This window comes from Mustela nigripes, chromosome 14, assembly GCF_022355385.1.
Source record: "Mustela nigripes isolate SB6536 chromosome 14, MUSNIG.SB6536, whole genome shotgun sequence".
In the NCBI taxonomy this organism is placed as follows: domain Eukaryota; kingdom Metazoa; phylum Chordata; class Mammalia; order Carnivora; family Mustelidae; genus Mustela; species Mustela nigripes.
The window spans coordinates 8481998-8495006 of record NC_081570.1 but is presented as its reverse complement, the minus strand read 5'-3'; the positions used below and the strand labels follow the sequence as shown (position 1 = coordinate 8495006).

The following is a 13009-nucleotide window of genomic DNA, read 5'->3' as shown; positions in this document are numbered from 1 at the left end:
ACATGCGGAGATGAAGGCCAACAAGGTGGCCCGGGCAGGGGCGGCTTCCAGAGCTGGGGGGGGGGGGGGGGGGGGGGGCGTGGGTCCAGGCAGGGAGATGGGGGAAAGGTCTGGACAACAGTTCTCGAAGGAGAGAGGCTATGGCTGAAGGAGATGGACGGAGGTCACTGCACACCCTTGGCCACTCTCTTCTTATGCTGTGTCACCCAGTCCCACACTCTAAATTCTGACCCAGGGATTCCTGGAAGGGCCTGAATGGTTTCCAGGGCTTGGGTCAGCCCAGCCTTGTTGTTCTCAGCCGCCTGGCCGGCTCTCCCAGGCACGCCGGCCGATGGGGGACCCGCTCGGTAGGGCTAGGGGGCCAGGCAGGGCCCTTTTTATCAACCATTTACTAAGAAATTACCCAGGATTTCCCCCTCCCCTCCCTCATTCCTGTGTTTGGGGCCTGGGGGGAGGGGGCCGACTCCCCAGAGACAGGCCCCCCGACCCTGCAGGACACGTACTGGCCCTGCTTTCAGTCCCAGTGTCTGACATGGAGTCCGCTCTAAGCTCCGGCTGCCACACTGCTCATCTCATAAACTTAGCATCTCGTTCAGTCCTCAAAAAACGCCTTCCTTGGGCAGGCAGCATTAGAACACCCACCCTACAGATGAGGAAGCTGGGGCTCCGGGGCCCACGGACTTGCTCTGAACCCCAGGCCCATGGCTCCAGGCCCAGTGCTCTGTCCACTTGGCTGGCATGGACCCCACCAATCTGGGATGGTGTCCCCTCGAGCTGCTGCTCCCTCTCCCAGCAGACTCTGGCTAGGGGGACTGGGAAGGCTGCTGGAATTTGTTGGGAGTGGGAAGGATGGCTCTCCGTCTGGGCTGGGGTTTTCACATTCGCACAGCCCTGAGGCCATATCCCCTGCGTACCACATCTGAGATCTGGGAAATTCTCAGAGCCTCTCCCCTGGCCTTCTTACCCAGCTGAGATCCCATGGGCCCCCTGGCTGGCTTGGAGCTGGGGCCTACAGCACCAGATCCCCCAGCAGGTGCCCTGCCAGAAGCCAGAGGGGGCTGCTGGGGGCTTCTGGGGATGGAGACAGAGGCCCACTTCCAGCCAGACAAAGAGGGCCCGAAAACAAGTACCCTGTGGTCAGGGCTGAGCCCAGTGCCACGACAGGGGATATCCCCGAAGGCCAGCTAAGCCACCATCGGGCACCTAGTCAGGAAGGCCCAACCTCACTGCACGGCCACAGCACCGTCCCGCGGAGGCTGGCTTCCCCTCACGACTTCCTGCGCAGCTTCACCAGCCGCCTCACATGCCCGAGACGCTGGCCGTGGGGAAGGCCCTGGTCACCCGCAGTCCTGTGGCCGACTCCACCGCCCGTCCTCCTCGCTGTGGGCAGGGCCCAACGACAGGACTGCTCTGCCCCCTGCTCTCGGCAACGGCCCCCCGGAGCAGCGGGGGGAGCAAGGCTTTAACCCCATTTACTCCGTACTCCATTGCTCCATTGAAGGGGGCAAGGAAGCAGGAATTCAGAGAGGGCACCACACCCCATTCCAGACGGCGCTGATCTTATGACGGGAGGGGGCAGGGGGCTTGAACAGCCGGTGACAGCTGTCGCGTCTTACCAGTTAGGCCCCTGTTAGGTCAGCCTCCCCACCCCACCGCTGGCCCTGTCACCCTTGACAGAGGGTAGGCCGAGCTGGAGTTATGTGACATGCCCAACGTCATGGTCAGAAAGCCGCCAAACAGCACGGGGTGGGGGAGGGGGTCTGAACCCCGATCTCTGACTTGGGGTGCCCAGTAGAAATTTTCATTGTACCAAAATGTTGTCGATTCCCAGAACATCAGAATGCTGAGTTCAAACAGCACACGGGGAGCTAATTCTGGAAAATCCAGCTTTTTGCTATCTTCTGGGCCACACGTGGTCCACCTCCATGAGGACAGAGGGGTAGGAGTAGGGCGGCTGCTCAGGCCCTCCAGGGAGTCACCCTCCGGGATGGCAACTGGGAAAGGCTTCTGTTCTTTGGGAAGTTGGAGGGGTCCCCTGGGAGGCCAGCTAGCATTCATTCCTTCATGCGTTCCCCATCTGCACACCAGGGACTGGGGCCCACAGCTGCTGACAGGTGCAGGAAGTTTCTGGGAGGGAAGGGTCACTCCCCACATGTCCTCCCAGGAGGCCAGAACCCCCCTGGTTTGGCAGAGACGCATGACAACACGACCCACTGAAAACCAGTGACAGTTCTCATTCAAACCGGCAGAGCCAACGTCCTGGGACACGTTCTCTTTGGGTTCCAGTGGCCTCTGCCTCCCCAAGACCTAGGGGCTCATCCATTCAGTCACTCCCCCGCCATCTGACATATGCCTCGTGCTGCTCTCGGCTACAGCTGAGCACGAGTCCGGGCCCAGCTCCTGCCCCCAAGCGTCTCACTGTTGAGAGTGAGGGGGCTCTGGTGGGTAAGCAGAGGGGGCCTCAAGACACTAGCAGTCGTACCCTGTTCTGTGGGATAGGGAAGGCCTCTGAGCTCCGGATGTGGAAGCTGAGGCTTGGGTGGGAAGAGAGTGCGGGGCAGAGGGAGCGGCGTGGATCAAGACCTGGAGGCCAAGGTTGGCCAGCGGCTTGAAGACTCAGAAAAAAACCTGGGCTGGAAGATTGCTCTGGGGGTGGGAGGCAAGGGGTGGGGTGGGGGGCAGTGGTCAGCACTCACCACCCCGACATGTTACAGTGTCAGCTTCTCCTGCATGGGGACTCTGGGGGGGGAGGGGGGCAGGACCCTGCTGTCACTGTCGCCTGGTTCACTGCTCACTCTGCGGAGCCCCAAACAGTGCCTGGCACACAGCAGGACCTCAACGTGGTAACCGAGTGAGCGTGTGTGTGAATGAACGGCCCCCGTGGGTCTGTGTATCTACGCAGTGATACAGGCAACAGAGGTCAGACTCCCCATTTTGTTTTGTTTCTAGGTTTATTTAAATAATCTCGATCCCCAACATGGGGCTCGAACTCACCACCCCCCAGATGAAGAGTCATGCACTCCACCAACTGAGCCCCCCTTTCTTAAGTGACTGACGCACATCAGTTTGGGAAGAAGTCGGCAATCTTGCTTTTTTCCTTTGGAATTTATGCCACATACTTGGACGGGGAACAAAGAAAAAGAAAGTTATTCATCTGCAGGAGAGGGGAGAAACATGCACGGCCCATCAGTGTGTGCACCCAAACACGAGGCTCCTTCGGCTCCGGGAAATTAAAGCCTCAACGCAGGTGGGAAACCAGGCAGGAGAAAAACACCAAACCCTGACTACGGGAGAGCCACTACTTTTGAGAAAATGAAACAAAACAACCCAACTAAGGAAAAAAGACCCTTCCACTCTCACAAAACTACATGCCAGCAGGGGAGAGAGACACAGAGCAAGGAAGCTCATGATCAGGGACTTAACCTGTAGGGCCGAGATGGACAAGAGTGGGGAAGAGAAGCGTGTGACGGGGGGGGCAAAGGGGCACCTGAGGGGCACAGCAGTTGAAATGTGGAAGGTTAAGGGACAGGAAGAGATCTGGGCGATCCTACCGAAGGGGCTGCAGGCTGAGTGGAGTGGGCCAGGAGACACGAAACACTGTCCAGGGGTGGCTCAGTCGGTTAAGCGTCTGCCTTCAGCTCAGGTGGTGATCTCAGGGTCCTGGGATCCAGTCCCCTGTCTGGCTCCCTCCTCAGCGGGGAGCCTGTTTCTCCCTCTGCCTCTGGGCTCCCTCCCTGTCTCTCAAATAAGTAAATAACATCTTTAAAAAAGAATAAAATGAAACAATTTTTTAATTTAAAAAATAGACATTGTTGTGTCTCATTCATTCTAAGTAGCAAATCCTTTCACATTTTAACATCTCTGAGAGTAGCACAATCTCACAGGCTGGGCGGCAGAGCTTAGACCCACTTTTCCCGGTGGCGGACAAAGTAAGGGCGAGTCTGACTGTCAATGGGGTCACGGTGTTGGGAGACCATGGGTGTGGTTTCTCGTACAGAGGAGTGACTGGAAGTAAACTGGTGAAACCTACATTTTCAAAAGAATTGTGTTTCCAGAGAAACCACCTACCTTGAGGCTTTCATGGACCCAACAGGCAGTCAGGACTTTGATGGGAAACATCTGTCTCGGTCCAACTGTGGCTTTTTGGGTCAGCTGAACTTCTAAGCTGATCTTAGCTGTAAATTTGTAACTTTTGTTTGGCTGAAGGTTTCCAGATTCTCTTTTCCCTCTGGCCAGAGAATTTCTAACAAAACCACTGACTCCCACAGGCCCTATGACTTAAAATGACATGTGAACAACATAAAAAAAAAAACCAACAACAAACAAAAAAACCCCAAACAACCCGATTTAAAAATGAACAGAGCACTTGAATGTACGTTTCTCCAAAGAAGACATACAGATGGCCCATAAGCCCAGAAACAAAGTTCCCCATCACTCATCATCAGGGAAATACAAACCAAAACCACAATGAGATACCAATTCACACCCATTCGAATGGCTAGCATCAAAAAAGCAGAAAATAGGGGCGCCTGGGTGGTTCAGTGTTTGAAAGCCTCTGCTTTCGGCTCAGGTCATGATCCCAGGGTCCTGGGATCCAGCCCCGCATCGGGCTCTCTGCTCAGAGGGGAGCCTGCTTCCCTTCTTCTCTCTGCCTGCCTCTTTGGCTACTTGTGATCCCAGTTCTGTAAAAAAATTTAAAAAAAAAAAAAAAAAAAAAAGCAGAAAATGAGCAGGGATGTGTACGCGGACAAACTGGAACCCACAGAAGCCCCTGAGAGTTGGCGGGTCCGTCAGTTCCTGCAGCAGAACCTCCCCCGCCCTGACTAGAACGTGAGCCACGCGCAGCAGGCAGACCACGCTTCCCGGGCGTCCCAGCTCCCGTGGAGGCCACAACCCTCGTTCCAGCCCTCTGAGCTGAGAAACCTCAAAAAAAACCACGTGCCTCCTCTGGGCTCCGGCCTCCCACTTATGCCATTTTTATCCTACAAAAGCAGGAATTGCATCATGTTCTACCTATGAGGAGGAAAACAGATACTGGCTGGTAACCCAGAAGGAGATATCCGGACCCTCTGCCAACCCGGCCTCCAGCTCACCGCCTGGCTCTTGGCTTCCATGTCTGTGCCTGCGGTGGCTCTCATCACCCGTGGCTCCCAGGCTGGGCTAGAGAGGGCAGGGGGGGAGCCACTGGCCCAGGGACTTCAAGAGAGGCTCTCAGCAATGGCCCCCAGCTTTAGGGACAAGGAAGAATGGGAGCTACACAGAGGACTGAGCTTTATTTATAAACATGCCACAGAATCCTCTTCCCCTCACTTCCCAACCCTGGAGACCCCACCTCTGTCCCCAGGAAGGAGAAAGGCCTGGGCCCATCCACCTGCCCAACTAGGTGGGGGGGGGACCCAAGTCCACCTCCAGCTGAGGCCAGGCAGGGCTCCCTTGTCGTGGGTGCTCCAGCAGAGGAGAGGGGTCCCAGGTGACAGTAGGGGCTCTGTCCTCCTCCTCCAAGTGGCCAGTCCTCAGGGCTTCAGCCAGGGGGCGCGCGGCTGGGCTTCTGACCAGATTGGGGTGAATGGCGGGACCCTGGTTGGCAGGGCCTGGATGGTAAATGGGGAGGTGTCAGAGGAAACCAGGTGAGAGATCCCCCTCGGTTCCCACCTCCTCCCCTTCTGGATCAGAGTCAGGTCACCTTCCTGCGTGGGGTGCGGGAGCTGGCAGGGAGCAGGACAGCCTAGAAGGGTGCCGTGGGCTGGGGGGACAGGCCCCTTCCAAGAGATGCTTCTGGGCTCTGCAGTCCCTGCCCCAAGCTGCCCCCCAAGGCCTGCTCCAAGGCATCTGTCCCTCCTGAGGCACCCTGGACCGTACCAGGTGGGAAGTATTGGCAGCTGACAGCTTCTGGTGCTGGGCCTCGGAGAAGACACAGGACCAGAGGTCCAGGCTCTTGGGGGCTGAGCTCTTCTCAGACTTCGGAGGGACAATGTCCCAGCCCAGCAGGCAGTGCTGTGGAGAGCGAGGGGTTAAGGCGCCCGACCTGTGGCAGGGCTACCTTCTGATGAGGTGCACCCCAGGGAGGCAGCTGTGTCCCCCCCAAACAGTCATGACGTGCCCCGGAGACTGAGGCTCCCCCAGGGCAGGCCTGTGTCCACCCACTGGGTTATCCCAGGCCTTCCTTTCACTACGGACCCAAGCCCTGGGCCCCTGGCCTGAGACAGAAGGAGGGAAGCCCATGGATGCTGACAGAGCTCTTCCTGTGTGCCAGACTCTGCCCCACGCCCCTGACATGTACTGATTCACTGAGGTGCCCTACTCATCCCAGGACCGAACGCTGTACCCATTTTACAGATGAGCAGACCGACTCTCCTCAGCATCCCTTCTCCTCCCATAATCCCAGCTCCCCCAGCCTCAACTGAGAGTGGGGTCCCCACGGACGCCCCCCCTACCCGGGCGACACAAAGAACGCTTCCATGGGAGGCACTAGGAAACACAAGGACCTGAGTTCAAATCCCCACTCTTCCACCTGCTGACCCAACACCTGTCACCTCCCTCGGCCTCAGTCTCCTCATCTGTACAGTGGGATGGCAACAGGGCCCGCAGTCTTGGGGACTGGGAGCGCTCCACAAGCTCATCCTCCTAACAATGCACACAGCACCCCAGAGCTCAATCCGTGAGGTTCGTGTGCGCAATGCGAGCAGCGGGCAGACGCTTCTGGAAGTGTTGGGGTGGCGGGGGCGAGGAAAAGGGAGCGAGCACAGTCACAGGTGACGGAAGGAGCCCAGCCTGAACTCTGGAGACCCACGTGCTCGCTCTCCTGGTGCCCAGCCTCACTCTCTGGGCCCCAGGATCCCCCTGGGGGCCTGGGCTCTGAGCCCAACTCCAACCCCGCCCCGCAGGGCAGCTTACCCGGGGCAGGGCCAGCGTGTCGGAGGCATCAAAGCTCTTCCGCCGGTGGATGCGGTACCGGTGCGGGGGGTCCAGGATGGACAGCGGGATGCTCACCCTGCAGGGGGGCAGCAAACTGGCTGCTAGGGGGTCCACTTTGCCCTCCCGCAGGCCGGGCAGGCCTCAGGCTCGGCTCTTCTCCACCTGCCCCGAGGTGTCCTACATGCTCGGGCCACTCACCTGACCTGCGCCGGCGCCGCCAGAGTCTCAGGACGCTTCTGGTCCCGAGGGGTCCGGCACAGGCGGCAGGGGGTGCCAGGATCGGAAGGCACCAGAAACAGCCGCCGGTTGACGCGATAGCAGTACACGCCTGCAGGGCCGTGAGAAGGAGCATCTCTTCTCAGCTGGGCCCCCAGATCCCGGCATGCCCCCGCCGCTGCCTCCAACACACAGGCCCGCCAACACCCCACCAAGGCCACATGCACAGGCACGCACAGGTGCACACATACAGAACACGAACACGCACGTGCGCCCCAGCAGGACACACACTTGGATCCTGCACACGAGCGCAAACAGGAACCGTGGCTTCATACAGTCACAGTCACAGACACACGTGCTTATGCCTAAACGGGTCATCACACGTGGGACGCACACACAGGTGTTCACGTGACCAGCCCTTGCCTGTGACGTACACACGCATGCGCACCACATGCTGCAGATGTGAACCCAAAGCAGAGACTCAAGTGCTCGTGTGATGCAGCCAGCGCCCCCACCCCCCAGAGTGCGGGCAGCAGAAGTGGGGGCGCACGGGAAAGCAGGCGGCTGGGGAGGGGTGATGGGGGGGCGGGGAGGGACACAGGGCCGGCCCTCATCCCCAAAAGGCCTGGCCTCTGCTCCCCCCACCCCACTCCCCAGCCCCCATCTAAGGCTTGCCCCATCCTGTCTGGACCTCAGGCCCCCCTCCGAGTCCCCTCCACCCCAGCTGCTCTCGCAGGCGCCAGAGACCTCACCGGCCAGGCTGCGGGGTGCCTGCCGGGAGCTTCGACTCACATTCATGGTCCTCCTCCACGCCGCTGCTCTCCCGCGGGCCGAGGAACTGGGAGCTGTGAGGGGAGAGGGGTGAGCAGGCTGGGCGATGGGGGTCCCCCAGCCGCCCTGCTCACCCCTCGGCACCCCTGCTCACTCGGGGTCACTGTTAATGCACAACTCCTTGTTGGCTTCCCGGAAATCCTGTAGCTTCGAGAAGAAGGCCTCGGGCTTGCTGGTGATGGGTGAAGTGTTGTCCAGAGACCCTGGAGCGGGCAAAGCACCGGGAGCTGCTGTGTGGCCACCGGCCGAGACTCGGGGCTCTTGGCACAGCCCTCTAGTCTGCACTATCCCTACTCTGTCTCGTAGAGACCTGGAGGGGACGCGCCACTCGCTGTGACTTCCGCTCCTGTCTCCGTGCGTGTCTACCCTCACGCACTATCATCCGTGCAAAAAATATTAAAACAAAAAATAATTACAGAGCCCCTCCTAGGGGACGCAGTTTTACGTGCCATGGGGAGAGAAGGGAACTAGACAAAGCCCTGCCCTCAGGAGCCTTACAAAAACAGTGACAAGGGGGGTGCCTGGGGAGAGCTGTTGGTTGGGGGTCTGCCTTTGGTTCAGTCATGATCCTGGGGTCCTCGGATCGAGTCCCGCATCAGGCTCCCTGCTCAGTGTGGAGTCTGCTTCTCCCTCTCCCTCTGCCCATCTCCCCACTAATTATACTTTCTTTCTCAAATAAATAAAATCTTTAAATAAAATAAAGAGAGAAATATTTCATCGGGGTAGAAAATAACAGGTTGCAGCTTTACTGCTGAGCAGATGTAAGACTTCGTGAAGTGGCTCAGGGCGGTGGTTCAGCCTTCTCATCTGTCCACGGGGACAGGGGACAACAGCTGCCCCGGCCTAATCAGATCATTGAGAAGAGCAGAGGAGTTAACAGGAGCAAAGCCGAGGGAAGCTCATGGAACACCATAGATAACAGGCCTGAAACAGGCGCCCCATAAAACCTACGCTCCTCACCCTTCCCAGAGCTCGCATGCTGGTGGGACCGACCAAGGAGGAAGCAAATCCTCTGGGAATCCAGAGGGGATGGGGCAGAGCACACAAATGCAGGGACAGGCCCGAGATGGGAGCGTTCATTCCCTCAGGAAGGAGAGTGAGCACAGGGACAGGGCAGGCAGGAGGCGGGTGGCTCCACTTTCCAGAAGCAGGAAGCAAGGCAGTGAGCTGATAGGCCAGGAAATCCTGGAGACAGGGCCTGCGTCCCCACCACCCCTGGGTCCCAGCAACCCCACGGAGTACCTGCCTCCAGAAGTAACTCAGCCTCTCTGTGCCTCAGTTCCCCCTTTGTGAAATTGGGGAGCCAAACAGCAGAACCTCTTATGGCCATTCACTCACGCATTCGACAAGGGTTGCGTGAGGGCCTACTGTGCGCCACATGCCTCTAAGCCCGGGCTCAGGAGATACAGCAAGAAGATGGCTGTGGCCCTGCTTGAGTGAAGCTTATGTTCTACTGGAAAACTCAGCTAAGAAACAAGGAAACAGGACGATTCCTGAGAACAAATGATATGAATATACAAATGACTGATGCCACAGGCAGGGATGTTGGGGGTGGGTTCGAATCCCCACTCTCAGGTTCAGAAGCCCCTGAGCTGGGCCCTCAATGATGAAAAGCAACCAGGGAAGTGCATTCAGGCAGTGGGAATGGCAAGTGCAGACTGCAAGTGCAAAGGCCCTGAGGCAGTCATGGACGGCACAGAGGCCTATGAGGCTGGAGCAAAGAGCCAAAGGCTGAGAGTCAGAGATCATGTCACATGGCTAACTGAAGCCAGGTCTTACCTCATAAGTCTAGAGAGTAAGTAAGTCTAGATAGATTTTGGATTTTATTAAAGTGCTAATTACTCGGATTTCCATGTTTAGAAATTCATTCTGGCTACCATATCAAAAATAGATAGTTAGGGGCGTGGACAAAGTCAGAGGGAGACCAGTCAGGCCACTGAGGCTGCTGGGGGCGGGGGTGTGGGGCGATAAGCAGTTCGATGGAAAAAGAGATGATATGCACACAGAGTTTTGCAGGGCCCTGGCATCAATACACACTAAATACCGTGGCAGCTCAGACTCCTTCATTCAGCACCGGCAGGGCTCGGGCAGGCACAGGGGGGTGGGCATACCTGCAATCCAGTCATAGCCTAAGTACGGCCTGAGGCGCCAGCTCTTGTCAGGCAGTGCAGCCTCCTCACTGAAGGTCACTCTTGACTGAGCAGGGAGACAAAAAGGGGCAAGGGCTAGGCAGGCAGGCCCGGCCCAGGAGGAGGCCCCACCTTGTGGGAAGGAAAGGGGCCAGGTCTTAACTTACACCCTGACATGGGCCCCAGGGCTCAGCCAGGGGCCTGGGAGTTGGAAGATAAGAGTTTGGCCCCCAAGCCCCCGTCTCCGGGTCACTCTGAACAAGCTTAGCCTCTGAGCCTTGGTCTTCCCATCTGTATAATGGGCTTAAAGATCACCTTCTTCCCAAAGTGCTGAGAAACAACAACCAACCACCACTTTTTAAGTGCTTCCGTGGAGCCAGCCATGACTCAAGGTATCTCCGGGAAGCCTCCCACCCTGAAGGGAGCCTGCCAATGAGTACTTTGTGAGACAGGGAGACTGAAGTTCAAGGAAATGCTGTTCTCCCATGTTACCTTGGACAGCCTGCTTTGCTGATCCAGGGTGGAGCTCTGGGCCTGGGACTCCTGAGGCCCGGGACTGTCCAGCTCTGCTGAAACCTCTGGGTCATCTGAGTTTGAGCTGGCCAGCAAGGGTGCCGAGTAGGGCCTCAGAGAGCCCAGGGATGCCTGGTGTCCGTACTTGGCAGATGGCAGAGAGATCACTCCAGAGCTGGTCCTATCAGACCAGGACGTATCACAGGGATCACTCTCTTGGGTGTCCTGTAGGCTGGAGGGTCTGAAGGCCATTAAAGACGTCTCCTGGGACGATGGTGTCTGGGAGTCATAGCTGCTGGTGGAGTCCTGGGCTGACTGGAACAGGGAGGACCGGTCACCCAGGGAGCAGCCCAGCCACACACTCAGCTGACCTGCTCTAGGCACAAAGGCCTGGATCTTCAATCCTCATCCCCACTCTGGCCTCTGCAGTGTCCCAGGCCAGTCCCTTCTTGGCTGGGCCTCAGTTTTCTCCAAACTGGATGCATTGCACAGGAGGCCTGGGACCTGCCTGGTTGGGCAGCCACTTCCGCGCCTGCCTTGCGAGTTCTCAAGGTGGGTGCTCACCTTCGAGGCCGCCTTGGCCACTGACCGCCGCACGGCATCCTGCCCGGCCCACAGCTGCTTCAGGAGCGCCAAGTTGAGCTGCCGGAGCTGCACCAAGTCCTTGGTCTCCACCATCCCAGGTGTACGCCGTGGCGTCCCCCTGGGCTGCAGTGTACCCTCGGGCTGGGTTCCAAGCCCAGCTCTTCTACCTAAAGCGAAGACAGCACGACACCAGCCAAGGAGACTGGGTTCGAATCCCCACTCTCCTACTTCCGCAGCTGTGCAGCCTCAAGCAAGTTATTTAATCACTCTGTGCCTCAGTTTCCTCATCTGCCAGATGACAACAGACCTCCTGAGATTACGCAGGGATTAAACGAGGTAACGCATGTTAAGCCTTAGTTCGGTGCCTGGTACACAGTGAGCATTCGACAAATGTCTATTATTAAACAGGCCAGAGTGTGTTTACTTACATGCCCCAAAGGGAACGATCCCCCTTTAGCAACCTTAACTATGACATCAGTTTAATTTGTAGAAAACAGTGAGGGCACGTCTACAAATGTAAGTATTCTAATTTGCGAATCCGACACAGATCAGGCTTCTGAAGGGAAGCGTCCCCCGGTCCTGCCCGCCCTTCCATCTTCCCTTCTTTCTACAAATGAAGAAACCAAAGTTCAGAGGAATTAACCAACGTGCCCCACGTGACACCGCTAGTAAGTGACAAAGCCTGGATTTGAACCCGAATCTGGCTCCAGGACTCAGGGTCACTCCAGCCTCTCCCTTGAAGCAGAGAGGTGCCTGGGACGCCACCTCCTCCTCCTCCTCTCTCAGCCTTTTGCCCCCAGGGACCCAGGCTGGAAGCCACACCGATGCCTCTAGAAGGAATTTCTGCAGGCTGGGGGGAGGGGGCTTCCTAATCCCCTCGGGGGTCCAGGTCCAGGCTCCCCCCAGAAACTCGGTCTCCCTCACTGCGCACCAGGCCGGTTCTAACACCGGGTCCGGCCAGACCCTGCTCTCAGAGAGCCGGCCCGGCCCCCCGCCCGCCCCAGCCACGCCGGTCAGCTGTGGACCGCCCACACCGGGAGCAGAGGCCGAGCGAGGCCAGGCTCCGGGGACAGTGCTCCCTCCCCCCTCCCCCGGGCACAGACGACCCTGGGAGGGCGGGGAGGGTGCGGACGAGGGAGGCAAACAGCCTGACCCGCACCATCGGGAGCCCCGGCCCCGCCCTCACCCGAGCGAAAGACCCGGGGTCACAGCCTCTTTCTCAAAAGAAAAACGGGGGCGACAAAACTGCCGGCGGGTTCAGCCTCCTCCTTCCTTCCCATCGCGGCCACCGGATCCTCCGCGGGGGGGGGGTCGGGATGGGGGGGCTCCCCCCGAGTCCTTCCTCCCCCCGCCAGCCGCGCCGCTCCCGCACTCACCGCCCGGAACCCTGGAAGCCCGCCGCCCGCCGCTGCTTTCGCCGCCAGGAGTTCCGCCCGGCCCACCCCTCGCTTCGCCGGCTGGGGGCGGGGCCCGATGCGGCCTCCCTGATTGGTCAGATTGCGGGCGGAGCGGGACGCTTCTGCGAGCGTTACTCCGCGTTCAGAAGCTGCAGTTTCAATGTTGGGGCGGGACCAACAGCGGGACTCAACAACTGATTGGTCAACGTTCGAGACTGCGTCCTGGTCGTCGATTATAGAAATGGGGGGGGCGTGCCCCAGAGAGCGAACTCCGATTGGTCAGGACGGGGCCGCCGGCCACGCCGGATTGGGCGGCGGCAGTTTCAGAGTCTGGACCTGAAGCCGCTCGCAAATGGCCGAGCCCGGCCGCGCGAGGCGGGGCGGGAGTGGGTGGTCGGTGGCTGGAGACCCGTTCTTCCCCAC

General features: G+C 58.7%; 1 protein-coding gene across 2 annotated transcripts; it reads right to left on the bottom strand.

Annotated features, from left to right (window-relative positions):
- Positions 1–5254: 5254 nt before the first annotated feature.
- Positions 5255–12666, bottom strand: MIIP (migration and invasion inhibitory protein). 2 transcript variants are annotated; one of them, XM_059375640.1, is made up of 10 exons: positions 12566–12666; positions 11169–11356; positions 10584–10919; positions 10074–10158; positions 8057–8165; positions 7924–7976; positions 7114–7243; positions 6895–6991; positions 5860–5994; positions 5255–5591 (listed from the first exon to the last, which is right to left on the bottom strand). In XM_059375640.1, the coding sequence occupies exons 2-10, from the start codon at positions 11280–11282 to the stop codon at positions 5514–5516; spliced, it is 1137 nt and encodes a 378-aa protein (XP_059231623.1). In that variant the 5' UTR covers positions 11283–11356; positions 12566–12666; the 3' UTR covers positions 5255–5513. The 2 variants fall into 2 exon arrangements, with proteins under 2 accessions (XP_059231623.1, XP_059231624.1); XM_059375641.1 differs by lacking the exon at positions 12566–12666 and adding an exon at positions 12376–12550.
- Between the last annotated feature and the right edge of the window lie 343 nt (positions 12667–13009).